General features: G+C 37.0%; 3 protein-coding genes and 1 pseudogene across 4 annotated transcripts; 1 reads left to right on the top strand and 3 right to left on the bottom strand.

Annotated features, from left to right (window-relative positions):
• The first annotated feature begins 1,997 nt into the window (after window positions 1-1,997).
• Window positions 1,998-6,238, top strand: LOC111461247 (F-box/LRR-repeat protein 17-like). 2 transcript variants are annotated; one of them, XM_023104770.1, is made up of 11 exons: window positions 1,998-2,676; window positions 3,169-3,270; window positions 3,466-3,610; window positions 3,693-3,877; window positions 4,021-4,125; window positions 4,579-4,676; window positions 4,791-5,008; window positions 5,086-5,152; window positions 5,266-5,351; window positions 5,502-5,600; window positions 5,883-6,238. In XM_023104770.1, the coding sequence occupies exons 1-11, from the start codon at window positions 2,096-2,098 to the stop codon at window positions 5,946-5,948; spliced, it is 1,752 nt and encodes a 583-aa protein (XP_022960538.1). In that variant the 5' UTR covers window positions 1,998-2,095; the 3' UTR covers window positions 5,949-6,238. The 2 variants fall into 2 exon arrangements, with proteins under 2 accessions (XP_022960538.1, XP_022960537.1); XM_023104769.1 differs by having other exon boundaries at window positions 3,166-3,270.
• A 1,166-nt stretch (window positions 6,239-7,404) lies between these two features.
• On the bottom strand, window positions 7,405-9,182 carry LOC111461038 (auxin-induced protein AUX28-like). Its single transcript, XM_023104469.1, has 5 exons — window positions 8,759-9,182; window positions 8,484-8,662; window positions 8,130-8,265; window positions 7,984-8,045; window positions 7,405-7,789 (listed from the first exon to the last, which is right to left on the bottom strand). The coding sequence occupies exons 1-5, from the start codon at window positions 9,031-9,033 to the stop codon at window positions 7,752-7,754; spliced, it is 690 nt and encodes a 229-aa protein (XP_022960237.1). The 5' UTR covers window positions 9,034-9,182; the 3' UTR covers window positions 7,405-7,751.
• Window positions 9,183-15,626: 6,444 nt separating this feature from the next.
• On the bottom strand, window positions 15,627-17,165 carry LOC111461039 (auxin-induced protein 22D-like). Its single transcript, XM_023104470.1, has 4 exons — window positions 16,706-17,165; window positions 16,414-16,619; window positions 16,241-16,340; window positions 15,627-16,148 (listed from the first exon to the last, which is right to left on the bottom strand). Exons 1-4 carry the CDS (start codon window positions 16,903-16,905, stop codon window positions 16,076-16,078), a joined length of 579 nt encoding a protein of 192 aa, XP_022960238.1. The 5' UTR covers window positions 16,906-17,165; the 3' UTR covers window positions 15,627-16,075.
• Window positions 17,166-17,886: 721 nt separating this feature from the next.
• Window positions 17,887-21,368, bottom strand: LOC111460984 (annotated as a pseudogene).
• Between the last annotated feature and the right edge of the window lie 29 nt (window positions 21,369-21,397).

The following is a 21,397-nucleotide window of genomic DNA, read 5'->3' as shown; positions in this document are numbered from 1 at the left end:
CACTCCATTATTTTCTTGATTTGATACTTGAATCTTCTTTGTATTGCTTCTTGTAATTGTTCGTTCGGGTACATGTAAGTGATCAGTTGTTGGATTCATATCAGAAGATTTAAGTTCCTCACATAAAATTTTTCTAAAGAGTTGTATTATCCGTTCATAATTTAATAATGTTTTTTTAGTTCTAAAAATTTATAACGTAACAAAACTCAACCGGGAGCAATTTATGAACACTTTCGAGATTCACCCATTTCATCTCGATGTCAAACAAATTAACATATAAAAATATCGATATGTCGAAAATTAATTCAATATTTTTTCATTAAGAAAGTAAATATTGTAATTTTAATATCATAATTTTTTTTAATTGTTATTTTCATGCGTGTAAAGACAATGTCTGTTGGTCCAACACACACGAAAATATAGTGAGAGAAAGTGGCACGTGCGATCTGACACACCCTTCGTATTTTGCCACCGAATTACCGAAACTACCCCTCAATTTTGCCGTTGAGCTCCGACATATCGCTGGCATCTTTGACCCGATTTTATTTTTTCATATTTTTTAATTAAAAATGAAAAAATATTGTCGTTTGCGCACATTTTAAGCAAGCATGTTACTTTATTCCTAAAATACTTCTATTTGTTATAATTGTGAGATGGAAATCAATATTAATAAATTATTCTGTTTTTTAAAAAGTTATTTATTAATGAGTTTTATAAATAATTTTTTTAAAATTAATTTACAACTTTTTTAGCCTAATTTTTATTTATTTGTTGCAAATTTTTAATATAATGCTAAATACCGTAAATATTATTAAAAAAAAACAAATTTACAAATAAAAAAATTAATGAAAATGCGAATAGATAATTATATGAACATGATTTTTCGTATGATTGCGTAAATATAATTTTTAAATTAAAATATTTCGCTATTCAATTTTATAAGACAATTATTTGTCTGAAAAACTTAATACATTTAAAAATCCAAATTTATTCACATATATGTTATTTACTATTTTAAATTAATGTATTTTCATTTAAGAAAATTCTTATATAGAAATGATGGGATGTTCTGATTGAGGATTCAATACTTAATAACCTCGACATTTCCTGTAATACGATCACGTTATTTACTCAATTGCTTTTAAAAGGAAAGACTTTCCCTACAAATTAACACGAGTTTTCCCAGCATATTTTGTTTATGTCATCGTATAGTCAAAGTAAAACACGTTTAACCATAAAGTTCATATGATTTAGTAAATAAAAAGAAAAATACACTTTATTGGTATATATAATAATTTTCACTCGAAAAACGTGGTCTTAATTAATTTATGTACCACTATATAATAAATTTTAAACTTAAAAAATATATTATATTATTTGGTGAATTAATGTCCACCCAAATAAAAATAAAAAAATCCTTCACATTCTTAAATGGACTTAAATGACCCCAAATAGTTTGCCTAATTCTTCCAACCACTAATTTCTTTTTTTAATACCTTATTTTTAATGTCATCTTTAATAATAGTTGTAATAAAATTTAATACATTTTTTATTAAAAATAATTTATAAATTGAAGCAGACAAAACAACTATTTTGATTATATTATCTTTTTTTAATCGTATCCTTATTAATAAATGAATAACACGATTAAACATTAATATTCTAACATGGGTATGCATTAAAACGACATAAATTATCAAAAGACCAAAATGACCTTGTTTTTTTCAGGTTTAATTGAAAGAATTATTTTTTAAAAGATAAATAATAAAATAAACTTTAATTTCATAAACTAAAACCAAAATAAATAAATAAATAGATAGAAGGCTGAAATGGAGTAATAGTAACGGATAGATTACGAGCAAAGCCCTCACGTGCTTTTCTCCAAACTTCCAACTCAGCAAAATCAACGGAAATGGGCAATTTCGTCATTTCACTATGACACGCTCCACCTATATAAATAATTTTTCCCCCAATTCTTTCAAAATAAACGCGCGAAATCGACCCTTTCTCCCGCGCACTTCCTCTCTCATTTATCCCAATTAACCCTTTTTTTTTCTCCATCTCTCTCTCTATCACGATTCCCTCCGCCGCCGCTATGGAGCGTTTCCACCACCCCCAGAGCGGCGCCACCACCACTAACAACTCCGATCTCAAGCGCGGCAAGAAGCGTGGAAGCTATAACTGTGGCCGATGTGGCCTCCCTAAGAAAGGCCATGTTTGTAACCTTACTCCTTCAACCACCAATACCGCTACCACTTCCCCTCCCACTACCGATTCTTCGAATTCAGCTCGCTGTTCCACTATTGATCCCTCATCTCACCTTCATCTACGCCGCGCCCTCTCCTTTGATGATGCTGATGACCTCCGCAGCGGCTTCCACTCTGATTTCGATGACATTGACGAGGCTGAGCCGGTCTTTGATTATCCCGATATCGATCCGGATTCCTCTGGATGCTTGCCTGCGAGTTGTCTTTGGGAGATTTTGAGGAGGCTGCCGCCGGCTGGGATTTTGTCGGCGGCGAGGGTTTGTAAGGGCTGGAGAGAGACTACCAAGAAGATATGGAGAGCGGCGGAGGTGTTGAGATTGAGAGTTCCGCCTAAGGCTCAGTTTGGATTTGTTGGTTCATTGTTGCAGAAATGTTCTGGACTTGTGACACTCTCGCTTAGATTGGAAAGGTTAGGGTTTTTGATCGGACACGGTTTAGATCTATCGGTTTATTTGACGATCTGGTTCTGATGACTTAATGTGACAATAACTTTAATTGAACTGTTAAAAATCAACTGGATCCGGACGTTGTTGAACTATATGTGACTAAAAGTGTGTAGATGATGTAATTTGTGATTTGATCTATGATGAACTAGAGTAATGAGGACCTGATTTTTTTAAATCCATGGTTTTTGATGGCATGAGTACTTTTAGTTGATGAATTTAGATTCCGATGAAATTTTTCCGTGGTTGACTAGGTTGTTCTTCAACAACTCCCTAAATTTAGCTTGCAATTACCGACTTGCTAGCTCATGAGATTTTTTTTCACTGTTCTTTTTACCTTTTTTTTTTTTTTTTAATGAGATTTCTACGGAATTTTGGAGATCAGCCTTATTGAATACTATTAGGAAATGTAGTTGGAAGATCTGAGTGTTTTAACATATAAATTCATGTTGTAGCAGCGATTTGGATTCGATGATGTTGGCTTGCATTGCGTTTTCATGCCCTAATCTTGAAGCTCTGGAGATCACTAAGTCCCAATCATCAATAAATCGCATCACAGGGTAATTGAATACCTATGTGTCTTACTTTGTCTAGTACTGATTCTGTTTTGTTTATGTTCTTTTTGTTGATCTGTGATTATAATTGACTATGTGAAAGTGGTGAGATGAGAAAAATAGTGACAACTTAAGTTCATAGCCTAAAGTGTGATCCAATGCCTGATGTTTGGCCATTTTCTTTTTATTTCTAATATACAGTGGTGAGCTTGGTCGCTTTGTTGCTGATAAACGTTGTCTTAAGAGTCTTAAGATGGAAGGTTGTTCTAGTTTGGGGAGTTTTTCCCTCTGTTCATCAAGTCTCGGCACACTATGGCTTTCTGATCTTTGCTCCCTTTCTAAGATGGTTATACCTCTTTTCCTTGTATCTCTTACAATGGCTAGCTCTCTGGAATAGAAATTTGCTCATCCACTTACTATTTTGACAGGCTTTCAATTGCCCCAATTTAAAGGAGATTTCTTTGGAGTTTTCTCGTCATGAAAATGATAGGACTGATCTTGTTGCGATGGTTGATGGCATGGTAAGGGGCTGCCCAAGATTACAGAAAGTACACATTTCATCATTCCGTCTATCTCATGCTGTAGTACTAGCACTCACAGCTGGACAATTGAGGTTTGTGCTACTAGTACTATTTTAGCATTGCAATGAGCTAGTGCCAAGTAATTTTTCTTCCTTTCTTGATTGTTCCGGGTAGATCTTTTGTTTTCATGAATATTTACCGTGGATTGATGTTTTTCTGTTTTTGCATTGATCAGGGGATTGCGGATGCTGTCACTTGTTCTTGGAGCTGACATCACTGATGCATCTGTTGCTTCTATTGCTTCAAGCTATCCAAACTTGGAATTGCTTGATCTTAGTGGGTATGCATTTTTTTAACTAATCTCACACGCCATTGTAATCTTGAGATTAATCTAGCAAGTGCCATCAAGGGTTGATGCAAGGAGTCAATGTTAAGAATCACATGTTTGTGTGAATAATAGAACTGTTGCTTCTATTGCTTCAAGCTATCCAAACTTGGAATTGCTTGATCTTAGTGGGTATGCATTTTTTTAACTAATCTCACACGCCATTGTAATCTTAAGATTAATCTAGCAAGTGCCATCAAGGGTTGATGCAAGGAGTCAATGTTAAGAATCACATGTTTGTGTGAATAATAGAACTGATCTTGCAGTGAATTGCTGAAGACTTTATTATCTCTTGCATTTAAAATGCTTACTTAAATCTCTAAAGCGAGCTTTTTGATATCGAACTATTCTGAAGCCATAATTAGTATGAAAAAGATTATCTGAATCGACCATTGATTTGGTTTTCAGGTCCAGCATCAGTGACAGTGGCATAGGAATGATCTGTAATGTATTCCCAGATACATTGTCTAGACTTCTCCTTGCCCTTTGTCCTAACATCACTTCAAGTACTTTCACATCTCTATATCTGATTTTTGTGTAATTTCATTTTTTTATTTAAACTTTTGAGTATGCTGGTTCTTGGTTTCCGATCACTGATGAAGTTGCATCCTCCTCTTCAGGTGGCATACAATTTGCAACAGCTGAATTGCCACTTCTTGAACTCATGGATTGTGGGATGACTATTTGTGACCCTAATTCTCAGGATTCTACATCTGAAATTGGTGATCATGAGTTATCTAAACCGCCAAACTCCAAGTTTCACCTCATTTACCAGAAGTTGATCATCAAACATAACCACCTGAAAAAGCTGAGTTTATGGGGTTGTTCCGGTTTAGATGTGAGATTCTTTAGTCATTAGCTATCAAATGTTTACTCCATTATTTTCTGCATTCTTAATCTGTTCTTTATATGCAGGCTCTATATCTTAACTGCCCACAACTAGATGATCTCAATCTCAACTCTTGCAAGAATTTGCATCCAGGTGATTATTTTTCCCTTGCCTCTTAATTGATGATCTCCTTGAAACTGACTATAATCCATATATCGGATTGGAAGTTCTGCACCTAATAATGTTGAATATATGTGTGCTCCCAGAGAGATTGTTACTTCAGTGCCACAGTTTACGTAATGTGCATGCATCAGATTGCGAGGAGTTATTAGTTGGAGCTATTCGAAGTCAGGTACACAAATTGGCTACTTCACTTTATTCTCCTATTGCATTTGAGGATTGGTTATCTGGAAGAGTGGGAACAATCCGTGTACATGGTAGATGGCTCAAGGATGGGCTACAATTCTGATGTTAATGTGCATCTTTCTTTTGTCCATTTCAGCTTAAAAAGGCTGCTTCACCCGAGGAGAACCTACTCTCATGTAAACGCTTGGCAGATGGCTCAAAACGTATTAGAGTTCCACCTCTTGTCAGTTCACTGGTAAGTCAGAAATTCTCGTTATTAGTATGGATGTCTAAACCACAAGGTTATTATTAAGAACATATGCATAGAAAGATCTAATATATAACTTAACCATCAGCTTAACACAATTCACGTAATATCATTTCTTTCTTAATTGATGTTATCAATTCACATGTTACGACTTCATGATTCAATTAATATCCAAATCTACGCATGCTGGAAAAGGATCAGATATTTATGAACTTCGAGTTGTTGAATTTAGTAGTCATCCTGTTTTCTTTTCCCTGTGTTTGTTGGCAGTCATCTGATAATGGTTCGAAACGAAGAAGGGTAGGAAGCCATCACTGTAATATTCATGTGTGTTGAGCAGTTGAGAAGCAGCCTTATTTTTTCTGGGTGTACACTGATAATATTTGTGGGTTGTGAATTATTATTAGCCAATGATGGCAGAGTGCACCATGCCAGGCCATTTGGGTTATATATAGGCATAGTGCCTCGCTTCTGTAAACATTTCGCTTTGTAACAGCCACTCTTCCTAAAACCTCATGTTTCAGTATGGAGTATAGTACCCAGAGCCAAGCCATAGATGGAAAACTCATTCAGGGTTATAACTTAATTTTTTTTCCTCAATAAAGAATAATAATTATTCATGATTACATCATTTGAGCTATACTTGAGATTCCAGTTAGATTTAAGTTCAGGTTCTCGAGGTTCGTTCTCGAGGTTTTCGAGCATGAGATTTGGAGTTTAGATCAAACACTTGGAGTTTATATCTGTTCTCTCATGGTGCCTCCACTAGTGAGGGCTCTTGGTTTGGTTTCATCCAGCTTCATGCTTAGATTCAATTGATGCATATGTCAGTCAAAGCCATTGATGAGATTCTAACCCATGAATTAGTTTTTGATGAAGGCTCAATCAAATTGTCTTGAGACTAATTTTGGTTTCAGTTACTTATCTATAGACTGTGGCTAAATGGGTCAGCCTGATGTTTCTTTAGGTTGCCATATCGATATTATATTGACACCACCATCATTCTCATTAACGAGATAACTTGGCCTTTTGATATTTCGATCTTCTAAATTCAATGTAATGCTTCTATAGATGTTGGCTTGCATTGTGTTCAATTACTAATTATAGACTAATTCGTGAACCAATTCAATCGAACTGGTTCGATGACTTCTTACCGGTCAAGCCTCTTTTAACATTTTAATGCCCCACCATTATTTTCTTGCTACAACATTATCTCAAACAACCTTTTCTCTTAGTTTCAATCCAAATTACCATTATTTTCTTCCTACAACATTATCTCTAACAACCTTTTCTCTTAGTTTCAATCCAAATTACCATTATTTTCTTGCTACAACATTATCTCTAACAACTTTTTCTCTTAGTTTCAATCCAAATTAAAGGCGAAAAAACACACACACATGCAAAGACACTCGAAAGACAGGCACACGAGATGCATAATTAACCTATCACGAGCACACAATGTCACAATCCCCATGTGGATGATCGACAAAGAGAGACATCAAAAGTATGATTAATACCCAAAATTTATTAAAAGCTAAGCCGAAGGCATTGCATTATTAAGCATCAAAATAGTCCCATCTTTGAGTATATAACATAAACATGAATGGGTCATCCACATAAATGCCCTCCTTCAACATCCACATGATCTTGTTCCCTTCACTCATATGGAAATTGGAACATTTCCATTTAATTATTGGCCTCCCCTCTCCTATTCTCTATCAAAATTTCTTCATATAAAATATAAAAAATAACAAGAAATTAATTTCAAGAATCAATCATTCAAAAATTAAAGTAGAAGCAACCAAACAAAGGAGTTTATTATTTAAACCCAAATCCAGCAATAATACTTAAACAAAGGTTGTTAGACAAATCAAGCCAAGTTTTTCAACTCAAAAACAAATAAGTTTGTATCACAATATTAAAACTACCACTTAAAAAGGGTTTCACTTCTTGGTATACAACCATATTACAACTTAATCATACACATGAAACACCCGAACCATCAAACCAACCTGCGTTCGTTCCTCGAATCTTTTATACCAATCTCGACTTTTACTAGATCATCGATGCTTCGATAATTAGAATAAGTTGAGATGAGATCGAACCGAGAGAAGCTGCAGCCTTTGGTTTTCTCTTGCTTTAGCTTCTGTTCTTGCATTTCTCCATGGCCCTTGGTGCTGTAAAGAACACGAGGAGAGAATTCAATGGCTAGTTTATGAAAATCATTCCATTTCGTACATTTTTTCGGTCGATGATTCCCGTTAGAGAATTGTTTTTAATGTCACGTAAAGTTTTAGGGCAAGGTCGAGTGACATGAACTTTGTTTTAGGGTTAAGATGATTGATTTGAAAATACAAAAAGATACACGTACCAAGTCCAATGGCCTCCTTTCCTTTCATGATGCGGAGACGTTTGCAGGATTCAACAAACATCCTATGTGTGTATAAAATAAACGAATCAAAACAAAGTTTAGAAGATTTATTTGATGAAATAATAGCTCCAACGATTAAAACGTACTCCCATGGAACATCTCCGACTAGCATCCAGTCGCCATCTTTGTCTTCATAAGTTGGAACATAATCCGAGTCACTCAGAAGATCTATTAACTTGCTCTCGTTCATGAAGTCCTTCATTTCTTGAGATCCACAGTTACCTCGAATAATATAAATAAAAGCAAAATGAAAACAAAACCCGAGTTTAAAACTAAAAACCCACCAAAGAAATGAAGAAATAGGTTAAATTACGAGCAACGGTTACAATTTCATAGCTAAAATCTAATCATAGAATTCAAATTTTCTCGAGTTCATAATTTAAACAAAATTTTAAAATTTTACACGAATTTAAGAATTAAAATTCTACTCTTAACCTTACCAATGGTGGTGAAGGAGCCAAACATGGTGGCCAGACCATCAGAGAGTTGCTTGTAGCTCTTGTACATCTTCAAGTCCACTTTACGCAGATATGGCGCGCCATCCATGCTCACCTTCACAAACGCCAACATGTTGTTCTTTCGGAATGATCGAACCGGTGGCCATCCCACCACCTGTGCCCTTCGTATCCAAAACGAACAACAAACTAATCATTTAACAACTATACAACTCTAACTCAGTCGTGACAGTCACATTGAATAATTTTCAAAAGTTTACTTAGCCGGAGGTTTGGCTGGATCCGTTACAAGGGCAGTCTTGTCTTTGTTACCAGAGCTGGGATCGACAACTACGTCATTCCCGGCGGCCTCTTTCGAAGAAAGATTAAGCTTGAGATCAACCTTGGAAATGGTGTCACTGCTGACAGTTTCAGCAAAGCCTCGTTTCCGAGCTCCGACATCTCCCGATTCGCCTCCGCCTCCGCCTCCACCGCTATTTCCCGGTAGACCAAGCCGGAGCTCGGTCTCTTCAAATCCCATATTCTTCTTCTCCATGAATTGTGTTTGATTTTCTATAATGCTATTTGTTTTGGGTTATATAATATTATGAGTATGTGGTTATAATAATGGGAACAGAATCAAAATAACCCGCCGGTGAGGATGGGAGCTGTGGGCTAAAGCTACATGGCGGTGAGGCGGGTTATTTATTTTATGTATTTATTATTTATTTATTTATTTTATTATCACCAATGGATGGGGTTTTGGGGTGAGAGATTTGTGAGACGGTGACATGTGGAGAGTGAAGTGAGGTGGAGCATCCAAGTTTTGTGGGGATAAATGACGAGTGGGTGACGTTAGCATTCCATTATAAAAGTAAGCATTCCACCGTCTTCTCTGCCTCTCTCTTGGGTTTGACGGCTCCTTTTTCTCATCCAAAGATTATATTCATTAGATATTGTTTTAAAATTTTCAATTTTTTTTTGTTAGTAAAATATGGGGCATCAAGTTACAAGTTTACCCTTTTTGCTTCCTATGCTCAATTGTCGAGACTTTCATTTTCTATATATCTATAGTACACTAAGATTAAATTATACGTTTAGTCTTAACGACCCATACCCAGAATTTAGACTACTTCTTGCTTCTCAACAGTGAAAGCTATCCCCACGGAGCGTTTTTTACTTAAAAGATAAATGGATTGATGAGTGACCCTTTTGCTGAAATGAATCAAAATTGAGACTTTCATTTCCTATATACCTATCGTACACTAAGATTAAATTATACGTTAAGTCTTAACGACTCATATCCAGGATTTAGAATCTGGAATCGACACTTGATGGCTTCAACATACCCCTGCGACATGTTATCCACTCCTTGCTTCTCAACACTGAAAGCTATCCCCACGGAGCGTTTTTTACCTAAAAGGTAAATGGATTGATGAGTGACCCTTTTTCTGAAATGAATCAAAGTCGATAAATTTGAATGAATAGTATTTGTTGTCCACATCCACTAAAGTGGGTTGGAAAATAAAACATGGAATATGGAGATGTTGGGGTGTGCCCTATATGAGTAGCAAAGTGCTTTATGTTGCCTTCAAAAAGATGGGAAAAGAATAAAAACCAAGTCTTTAAAAATGGGTACCAACAACACTCGAAACTATTTGTTGAAAAAAAACAAACAAAAGAAAAGCAAGTTCTTGCAATTATATATTACCAAAGTGTTTGATGTATCAAAAGCATAGCAATATAGGAAGAGCATGCGCACAAGATTGAAAGATTTTAGTGCAATTTGGTTGAGATGTTGTTCCCAAAATTGCATGCCCACGTTCACCATGGTGGCCACATTATCAAATTGCATCCAAGACTTCCTTAATGCCCCACTTCGTAAAAGATTACTATATATATACGTGTTTGGATGGTGAGAAAGTGAAGGAAAATGAGTGAGAAAATTTCTTATGATCATCATCATAATTGTTGAATGAATGATTTGATGAAATCAATGTATTGGAAAGAAAAGGGTTTGTGACTGTTTGTTGCCCATGCTTGTTAAGTGGTGAAGAAAGTTTAGGGTGATGATTATGGTATTGATTTGTTGAAGTCTACTGCTAGTATATATTGTCTGGTTTAGTAGAGAGAGGTTTCTACACCCTTGTAAAGAATGATTCGTTCCCCTCTCTAATCGATGTGGGATCTCATAATCCACCCCTGTTTGGGATCCAGCATCCTCGTTGGTACTCGTTCTTCTCTCTCATCAATGTGGGATCTCACAATCTAACTCATTCGAGGCCTAGCGTCCTCGCAAGGTATCCACCCCTCTTTGTAACAGACTAAGCCCACCGCTAGTAGATATTGTTCGCTTTGGTCCATTACGTATCGTTGTCAGCCTCACAGCTTTCAAAACGTGTATGCTAGGGAGAAGTTTTCACACTCTTATAAAGAATGTTTCGTTCCCCTCTCCAACTGTGGGATTTCACAATCTACTCCCTTCAGGGCCTAGCATCCTCGCTGACACTGGGATCTCACAATCCACCCTACACACCGCTCGGTGTCCACTCCCTTTCATAACAATCTAAACCCATCGCTAGCAGGTATTGTCCACTTTGATCCGTTACGTATCGTCGTGAACCTCACGATTTTGAAAACGCGTTTGCTAGGGAGGGGTTTCCACACCCTTATAAAGAATGTTTCGTTCCCCTCTCCAACCGATATGAGATTTCACAATCTACCCCCTTCGAGGCCTAGCATTCTCGCTAAAACTCGTTCTCCTCTCCAATCGATGTGGGATCTCACAATCCACCGTACACACTGCCCGGTGTCTACTCCCTTTCGTAACAATCCAAACCCATCTCTAGCAAATATTGTCCGCTTTGATCCGTTACGTATCGTCGTCAACCTCACGGTTTTTATAAACGCATATGCTAGGGAGAGGTTTCCACACCCTCATAAAAAAAATGTTTCGTTCCCCTCTCCAATTGACGTGGGATCTCACATAAGCTATTAAAATGGTGAGCTCTAACCTATACAAACATCCTTCATTCTTCCATTGAATTTTGTATCTTATAAATCTAAAAAACTTTCAATTACATGTCTAAGTGATCTATAATCTTCTGACACTCGAGTAAAAGAGGGATACATGAATGAATCAGGACCATATTCGAATGAGAGTGAACCTAAGGACAAGATAGAAAAAAAATTAAAAGTTTCTACCTACACCGATAATTAATATCGGTTCACTTGTACAAACAACTTAAAATTTTAGGTTAAATCGATGGTTTTCTCGTAACATATACGAAATTAAAACTAAGACGAGATTTGATAATCGAACCGTATAAAAGAATTGTGTAGTTGGTGGGGGAATAGGAGCCCACATGGAGGGGGTTAAGGGCAAGTCATGTGCATAGATTCATTAGGTTTGAAAGGGAAAAGGGTGGAACCCACTTAATTTGGACATGTGAAGTTGTAGGGTTTGTGTCACCCAATACTCAAACCCTATCCCATGTGCATCGGTGCAGGGCATCCCACTCACTCACCCCTCTTCCTACTTCTTTCTTTTTCTTCTATCAACTTCAAATTATTAGTATTATGCTCTACCTACTTTTACATCAAATCAACAACAAATTACAACAAAAAGAAAACGAAGCTCGGCCTTAAATTACGTTCCTCTCGAGTCTTTACAGTGATCTCGATCATATATTGATGAAGAAAGTGTTTTGAATCATGGGTTTGTGAGATCCCACATCAGTTAAAGAGGAGAACGAATCATTTCTTATAAGGGCGTACAAAACATCTCCCTAGTAGACGTATTTTAAAATCGTGAGGCTGATGGCGATATGTAACGAGCTAAAATGGATAATAGCTGCTAGCGGTGGATTTGGACTGTTACAGGGTTAGTATTTGAAATCATAAGTGAGATAAAACCAGTTAGAAATGGTACGTGTTTTAAATTCTAGGGTTTGATAGTAGTTTGACATGATAAGAACTCGTACGAGCTAAATACTCGAGCAGGTTTCGAGCCTAGGATTGTTAAAAACATAGTAGTGTTGCCCTTTGTGTAAGATATATAGCATAATAAACAAGTTTTTAGGGCATTGTTCATGTTGGTGTAAGATTAAGTTAAAGAACATGTGAAAACCATTAAGCCCGATAAGGTATAATTAGGGATGTTAAAAAAACTTGATAACCCGAAAAGGAACGTTTTGTTCCTCTCTATAATCGATGTGGAATCTCACAGAACGTGAGTTCCTAAAAAACCTCATATCAATGGAGATAGAGTCCGCCACTTATATACCTACCTTCGATGCTTCTGTCTCTAGAGACCTCGAACAAATTACACCCTTTGTTCGGCACCCGAGTCATGAGAACTATACCTTTGAGTCTCACAATTTTTTTTTTTGACACGTTCTATTGACATTAACTAAGTTAAGATAAGGGTATGACTCTGACACCGTGATAAAAATAACGGATCTCCATATCAGTATGATATTGTCCACTACATAACTTTTCACGACTTTACTTTTTTACATTTTCAGTTTGATCTCTATAATTTTTACATTTTCAACTTAGCGTACGTGTTTTGGTTAAATTTCACTTACCACCCTTAATCTATCTTTTACCGACTCAAAAAATCGTTCATACTTCTATTTTTATTTAACCCTATATTCTAATATTACCGAGTAACAAAGATAATCAGATAAAAAAAAAAACCATCAGTTCGTTTCCGCACGAGATCCTTCATGAATACTGTAACAAATAAGGTTTGGTCGAACGTGTAGTTCAAATCCGAAAGGACTAAATTGAAAATAAGCTCGAACTATAGGGACTAAATGGCAAACTTTTAAATAAAAATGGTGCTAAATTATAAAATTAAAGGAAAAAATGTATTATATGTAAATAAATGGTGAAAGAGATGGATCAAAAGAAAGGTGGGGGAAGAGCTATTGGTCATTTGGGCCGGCCAATGTCTACAAGTCCAAAGACACACGTGTGGGACATTGGCCCATAAGTCAAAGTCCACACGTGTGGCCCAACAATTGATGGAATCTTTCAATTTATTGCATTAATTACCCTTTTAATTAATTTTCTTATTTAAAAAAAATGGAAAATTTGTGGAGCCCTCGAACGGGTGAACCCTAAACCCTAACCCTAAACGCTAAACGCTAACCCAAATCCTTCCACATGTTTTGTAACACACTTAACCATGATGTTCTTATGATTGAGCCACCGAAAAACAAGCTGCACCTTACTGATATAGATAGTAAATTTCATTTTTTTAAGTCGTTCTTAGTCATCTTATCTTCAGATACGAGAGAATTAATGATGACATGTTAATTAGATTTACGAACACATCAACTGATAGCTTAGTTCATCCCTCTTTGAATATAATAATTAGGCGAAGATTCAATGCACCAATACATAAACACACAGTAGTTTTCTTGTAGCATTCATTCTACCAACACACATCCTTAAACTTTATGGGTCATGTTCGTCTCACAAATACAATGTATTTGAACCCCAACTCGGTCGACTAAACATCAAATCAAAGTTAGCAACAATTAATCATTCAACCATCTTAATCTCAAACCATTTTCGTCCCTTCATTCAAAACTCATCTGTAATTCTTCATCTTAAACGTTGAGCTACGCCACTGATTGACAGAGTGATAATATGACAATAAAAATGACAACGATATTCGGTTGCTTCCACGATCGTTCTTAAAGGTTAAAGACGAGTGGACCAACCATTGTTTGAAGGATGAGTTGGATTTGGAGGGCAAGGAATTTGTTAAGCAATTATGATGAATTGTGACATTTTCTTCTTTCTTTCTTTCTCTATCTTCTAATTCTTATCCTCTCTCTCTCTTCAAGAGCTGTCTTTGTTTTGGTGCATACCCTTTCCTCGTGGACTTGTCACAACCCTAATCTCTTTGGATACCCTACACCTTTGTTTGTGGGGTATTGGGTTCTATTTTGTAGGGTTGTTTCGTTTTGATATTTAGCGGCAAAGTTGCAATACTCGGATAAAGATGGGTATATGAATGAGAACGATCCTGAGAATAGAACGGTTAAGAAATGCTTAAAGGAATTGAAAGTTACTATTTATACCATTAAGGTGTACCTATTTTCTAAAAAGGAAGTAGGTGACCGACAACAGTTAAGTTCTTTCTATTTAATTTAAACCTAGTACAACTCATGATTTGCTGTTCGAATTTAGTTTCGTGTAAATGCAAACAAGACAAGGATGAGACCACGGTCGGTGGCACTTTAAGTCTATGAGCTAACTATGACAAGTTTGGATATATGTTGAGATCTGATACAAACCCTAAATGTATGTATTGTCGTGCATGGAAGTGACTCGATGATAACATATCGTATAAATGACAGCCTTGTTTTTACGTAATTTGAACAAATATGATTTGACTACAACCATAAAAGAAAACCCATTCTAATTATCAACTAGCTCTAACACATGAACTCATTCAAATTAGTATTGCTTATGGTACTCTTTCGTTGATGTTATATTATCCAATTGAGTATTGCTCGTTGGATTGATATTGTATGTCGGTGGGCACGTGCAACGTCGATGCATATCATGTAGAGAAAGACCGGGTAAATACTATTAGTTACAGAAGTGTCTAGCTAGAGAACAAATTAGGGACGTTCAAGTGACTCGAGGATTTGACCAATCTGGACTACTCAACCCAAACTGTAAAGGACTTGAGGATGCAACCCACCTAAACTACTCAACCCAAACCGTAAAAGTTAGGTTGAGTTAGATATTCTTCCGTTTGGGTTAGAGATGAATTTTTGAAAAATTGAACATTCGGGTCGATTTACGGGTTGACACTTTTTTGGTCGGATCAGCCTGACAAACTCGAAAATAAGATTACAATCCAACCTTGTTCTTAAGATTATTATGAAGATTAAAAATATTTGAAGTTTGTAACCGTAACCCAACCCAACCGTGTGAACCGTATTCCGATTCCTCAAATCACCAACTCAACTAGCCTGAAATTTTTAGGTTTGTCCAACAAAATTTTTCAAACCAATTCAATCCAACTCGTGTACACCCCAAAGACAAATGAGTCCAAGAAAATCTTGCCGACAAAGATTAACAGTTTCTTATTAAGTTTCTAGACAGAAAGAGAAATCCCGATAAAATAAAACCACTCGATCTTATTTGTCTAAACAAACTCAAAGAAATTTGAGTTTGTTTGAACGGTTCCAATATCATATGACATCGTTAACCTACAAATCAATCCAAAGAATTTCACAAACATAACGAGTTACAATAGTTCGAACACAAATACAAAGACTTTCACACACCAATCTTCGACAGATACATCAAAAACGGCTAAATTCAAAAGTTTAAGCGTATAGATTCAGAGTATAAAAAGTAATCGATTTCCAAAATCCTCGAACCCAAAATAGGTTTTGGTCGTATGATTGAGTAAAGTGTGTCAAATGTATATGGGATAATGGATAACCCTCTATACAATTTGGATCTAAATTATTTTTGGAATGAAAAGATCTAAAAAACAAAAAACAATCTCTTTGTTCTTTACATTCTTCTCTTGTTAGCTGTCAAGTTGCTTCAATGGAAGTTTATAAACGTCCAAGCCCTTTGGCTTCCGATCCTTTCATGATCCTCAGCCTTTTGCAAGAACAGATGAACATTCTGCACGTTTCAAGGATTTCAATTTTTGATTAGAAAGGTTCTTTTATTGCTTCGTTATGAGAAATCTATAAAAGAAAGAAGATCGAACTTACTCCCATGGGACATCGCCTACGAGCATCCAATCGCTATCTTTATCTTCGTATGTTGGAACGTAATCGGATCCATTGAAACCCTCCTTCTCAGAATAACCGCCTGATGTTGAACCGATCATTAGACTAACTAATTCAAAAGTTTAAGCTGATAGATCATTAGTAATTTCTCTTACCAAGATTGAAGTTGAACATGTTTTCCAAGGCCTTTACGAGCTCCACATAGCTTTTGTAAATGGTTAGATCGATCTTCCTCAAGTATGGAGCCCCATCCATACTCACTTTCACGTACCCTCCATTGCAACTTTCCGCCTCGCTTTTCTTTCCAACCAAACAATTCTTTCGATACGATCGAACCGGTGGCCATCCAACAATTTGCGCTCTATAAAAGGCAATTTGAAGACTTAGACAAGTTTTTATCATGCCATAGTTACTTATATGTTAGTGTATCCAAGATCTAGGACTTACTTGGAGGGAGGAGGTTGCGAGCTCGGATCGGAGCCATTCTCGACATCCGAGACACGGCTGTCATTTTCCTTATCAATCTCTGAAAAGGGTCTCTTGTTAGGCTGCGATCCGCAGCGGTGGTCGGGCTGGTCGGAGCCAGGGAGGCCGAGGCGGAGCTCGGTGGCTTGGAGGTTGAGATCTCGGTCATCAGAAACAGCCATTAGGATTGGAAATTGAAGTGTTTGAAGATTAGAGGGAAATTGAAGTGCAAAGAATTATGAAGAAAGTTTCTATTTTTGGAGTTGAAATGAAAGTTTGCAATGGAAAGAGAATATATAGAATGGGAGGGGGATAATTGTTAAAGCCGCACGGTATGGTCTGCATGAACTCTACCAAACAAATTTCGACACGTGTCTCCTTTTTTGCATTTATTATTTACATAAATTTAAAACCAACAAATAAATAAATAAATAAATAAAAGTGGATTTTATATTACCTACCACTAAAAATATATTATGTTATAAGTTCAGAAGGATTAGGATAAATAATTTTCTAAATATATTTCATGGGTAAACTATTTTTATAACTACTATCCATTTTCTTTTAATATAATACATTTAAATTATACATAAATGGGTATTATTTTAGTAATATTTAAATAATATATGAATTAACTCAATATTATTTATAATTTCTAAACTAAAAAAATAATATATGAAGATTTTATTGTAATTTACCTCATATAATTTAGATGGTTTAATTCTATCTCGATTTTTTTATATTTATATTACGCGTCTTAATATTATTTATTATTTAATAATGTATATATATATATATTAAATTAAATTAAATAAGGAAGAAATACAAAGAGGATGACACGTGAGCACCGATCCAACGAGATGGCGGTGACACGTGTGGAAGGCATCTCGTGTGCGTGAAGCGACAGATATGAATGTTCCCCAAAAGAAGGACACGCTGGAAACTGTGGTTCCACGTGGAGGGGACAAGACTCGGACAATGACAGCCAATAAAGACCTTGGACCAGAATCCGACGGCCAGGATTGAGTTTTCTCGGATACTCAAATCCAGGGCCGTCCGTTGGAGTTATAAGCATTAAAAAAACAGCCCCATGTGATGAGAGGGCCCCACGTAGACTACTTGGACAAAATGGAACATCGTGGGTCCTACTCACGTGGGACCCGTTTTTTTTTTTTTTTTTTTTTAATTTATTAGGACGGTATGATTTGATAAGCATTTTGTTAGGAATGCATGTGGTTTCTACGAAGGGGAGAGTTACTCTGTCTGGAGGTGTCGGGTGGCTGTGTGTGATAAATTGCTGAAGCCAACAAGATGGGCGTGATGCAGAGTGCTTTTGATTCAAGGAACTGCATTGCAGCTGAGCTTAGCAACTTGTCTCTCGGTACCGACGTTCGACGACTTCTCCCGTTCGGGTCGATTCCTACCGCCTTCACTTCCTTCTTCCTACAATACAAATCCCCATCTCGTTAAGATTTTGTTTTTGGCTATCAAGCGCGCATAAAAGACGAGAGAAAAAAAGAACATTTTTAGATGTGATATTCCACGTCGGTTGGAGAGGGAAACTAAGCATTCTTTATAAGGGAATAGAAACCTCTTCTTAACACACGCATTTCAAAACCTTGAGGGAAGATCCGAAGAGGACAATATCTACTAGCGGTGAACTTGAACTGTTATAGTTGTAGATTCTGAGATCCTACGTCAGTTAGAAAGGGAACAAAACATTCTTTATAAGAGTGTGGAAACCTCTCTCTAGCAAACGCGTTTAAAAACCTTGAGGGGAAGCCCAGAAAGGAAAACACAAAGAGAACAATATCTACTAACGATGAGCATGGACTGTGAGATCTCACATCGATTGGAAAGGAGAACAAAACATTCCTTATAAGAGTGTGAAACCTCCCACATCAGTTAGAAAGAAGAATGAACCATTCCTTATAAAGATATGAAACCTCTCCTTAGTAGACGCGTTTTAAAATCTTGAAGGGAAATCCAGAAGAAAAAGCATTAAAAGAACAATATCTACTAACGGTGGACTTCCACGGCCTTAGATGGTAACATTAAAAGTACCTCAACTGATGATGGTCGGATGTCCACTCCGAGTGGTGCGACAGCACCACCTCCACCCAATCTACTCATACTCAGAACCTGCAAAGTACATAAATTCAACAATGAATATAAATATTAGGATATGAAAAGTGACTGTTACATCCAAGAAAAATGAAAGAATATACCAGGGCATCTAAAAAAACTCGCACAGCCACAGCCATCCATCTAAAATCTATAACGTACCTCACCTCAACTCCATAGATATCATTCATATAAATAATGAAATACGCTTAAATAAGGAACTGGAAAGCAACCGGATATACACAGCACATATACATATATCAACAGCGCACATACATAGATATCAACTGCTATCAAGTTTGCTTAACCAGAAATATAAGGTCAATTCACCTTTACTTGGAGATGTAGGAACTTAACGTAGTCCACTATTTCATCGAGCATGGCAGCTCTATCTGTCTACCCAGAAAGGGGAAGAAAATGAGTACACACTAAGATTGAGAATCCAAGAACGTTTAGAAGACATTGCATTATCTCTAGGAAATAGTAAACAGGCTACTCAAGCATCCATGAAAATCTACTATTTTAAGTGGAAGAGAGAAGACATTAGCATCAAAATGTCCCCCTCCCTCTTTGAAATGGGTCCTAAATAAACCATCAAAATATAAACCACTCATTTTTCAAATTTCATAGGTCTATGTAACCGCTCAAGTCCACCGCTAGCAGATATTGTCTTCTTTGGTCTTTCTCTTCTAAGTTCCCTCTCAAGGTTTTAAAACGTGTCTATTAGGGATACGTTTCCACACCTTTATAAAGAATGCTTCGTTTCCTTCTCCAACCAATGTGGGATCTCACAATTCACCCACCTTGGGAGCCAACGTCCTCACTAGCACGCTGTTCGGTGCTTGGCTCTGATTCCATTTGTAACAGCTCAAGCCCACCGCTAGCAGATATTGTCCTCTTTGGTCTTTCTCTTCTAAGTTCCCTCTCAAGGTTTTAAAACGCGTCTATTAGGGATACATTTCCACACCTTTGTAAAGAATGCTTCGTTTCCCTCTCCAACCAATGTGGGATCTCACAATTCACCCACCTTGGGAGCCAGCGTCCTCACTAACACACTGTTCGGTGCTTGGCTCTGATTCCATTTGTAACAGCTCAAGCCCTCCGCTAGCAGATATTGTCCTCTTTGAGCTTTCCCTCAAGGTTTTAAAGTGCATCTACTAGGGAGAGGTTTCCACGCCCTTATAAAGAATACTTCGTTTTACTCTCCAACTAAGATGAAATCTCACAATCCACCCCCTTGGGGGCCCAGCGTTCTCGCTAGCACACCGTTCAGTGCTTGGCTCTAATACAATTTGTAACAACCCAATCTCACCCCTGGCAAATATTGTACTATTTGAGCTTTATTTTCTAGGCTTTTTCTCAAGGTTTTAAAACGCGTCTATTAGGGAGAAATTTTCACACCCTTGTAAGAAATGCTTCATTCCCCTCCAACAGTAGAAATTTTTGCACCCTTGTAAGAAATGCTTCAATTTTCACACCCTTGTAAGAAATGCTTCATTCCCCTCTAACAGTAGAAATTTTCACACTCTCGTAAGAAATGCTTCAATCCCATCCAACCAACGTGGGATCACACTGTGCATTCTATGTAAATGGAAAAATTAGAGCTATTGACAATTAAGATCTTAGCCATGTAGGGAAAAAATCACCACAAGCTATGATCATTTAAACTCCTTGTGATCATATGTTTTTCCAGGTTAGTTATGCAAACAAGATTTTGGAAAACAACAAGAACACGAAAAGAATATATGCTCATTTCTAAGGATTAAGTTTCAGAAGTTATAAACCAAAATGGAGAACTCTCTTACCCGCTCGGCAGTGCTATGTGGATCAGTCGCCTGCCCTCGTCTGGTCCGTACCCTAGGGCGCATGGCTGGTGGCTGCGGAGTTGCACCCATAGTAGCATGCACTTGTTGGCCTTGATAAACCTGCAAAAAGATTGAAAAAGAGTCACTAAATGCAATTCAATCACTCCCTTTCCCACAAAAAAGAACAACCATGTCAACAGATATTTAAAGAACAATAGCTTGGTCCAAGCTCAATCCTAAAGGAAAAGGGGTTCCGCCATGAAACCTTGCTCCACCGATACTTCCACTTCCACTTCCAATCGTAGTGATGTGGCCAGCGCCGTCGCCGGAACTAAGTTGAAGCATCGTCGGAGCTTGACCTTGAGCCGCCGACGCCGCAGCAGCAACAGCTCTGGCCAAGTCCCCGTCAGTTCCAGCTACCTTGCTCTACCGAACCAAAAGGCGAAATCCCAAGAATCTGCTCGAAGAAATCATCGGCCGGAGTAGCAGAATGATTGTTCGCCATGGAATTGAACTCAAGCGGGGGGAAACTGAATCCATTAATAACGGAAACGAAGAGGGGATTTCGAATAGCATCTACATGCAAGATGTATGTTTGGTTTCGATCTTGATGTTTTCCCCTTTCTCGCTGTGTGTGTTGAGTTGTTTCTCTGAGTTTGGTTCCCCGGAGAGCGCCGGAGAACGAAGAGAAGATGAAAAAAAAAAAAAAAAAAAAAAAAAAAAAAAAAAAAAAAAAAAAAAAAAA

Source organism: Cucurbita moschata, unplaced genomic scaffold, assembly GCF_002738365.1.
Source record: "Cucurbita moschata cultivar Rifu unplaced genomic scaffold, Cmos_1.0 Cmo_Scf00024, whole genome shotgun sequence".
Classification (NCBI taxonomy): Eukaryota; Viridiplantae; Streptophyta; class Magnoliopsida; order Cucurbitales; family Cucurbitaceae; genus Cucurbita; species Cucurbita moschata.
The sequence above is the reverse complement of the archived record's forward strand: the minus strand, read 5'-3'. Positions and strand labels throughout refer to the sequence as shown.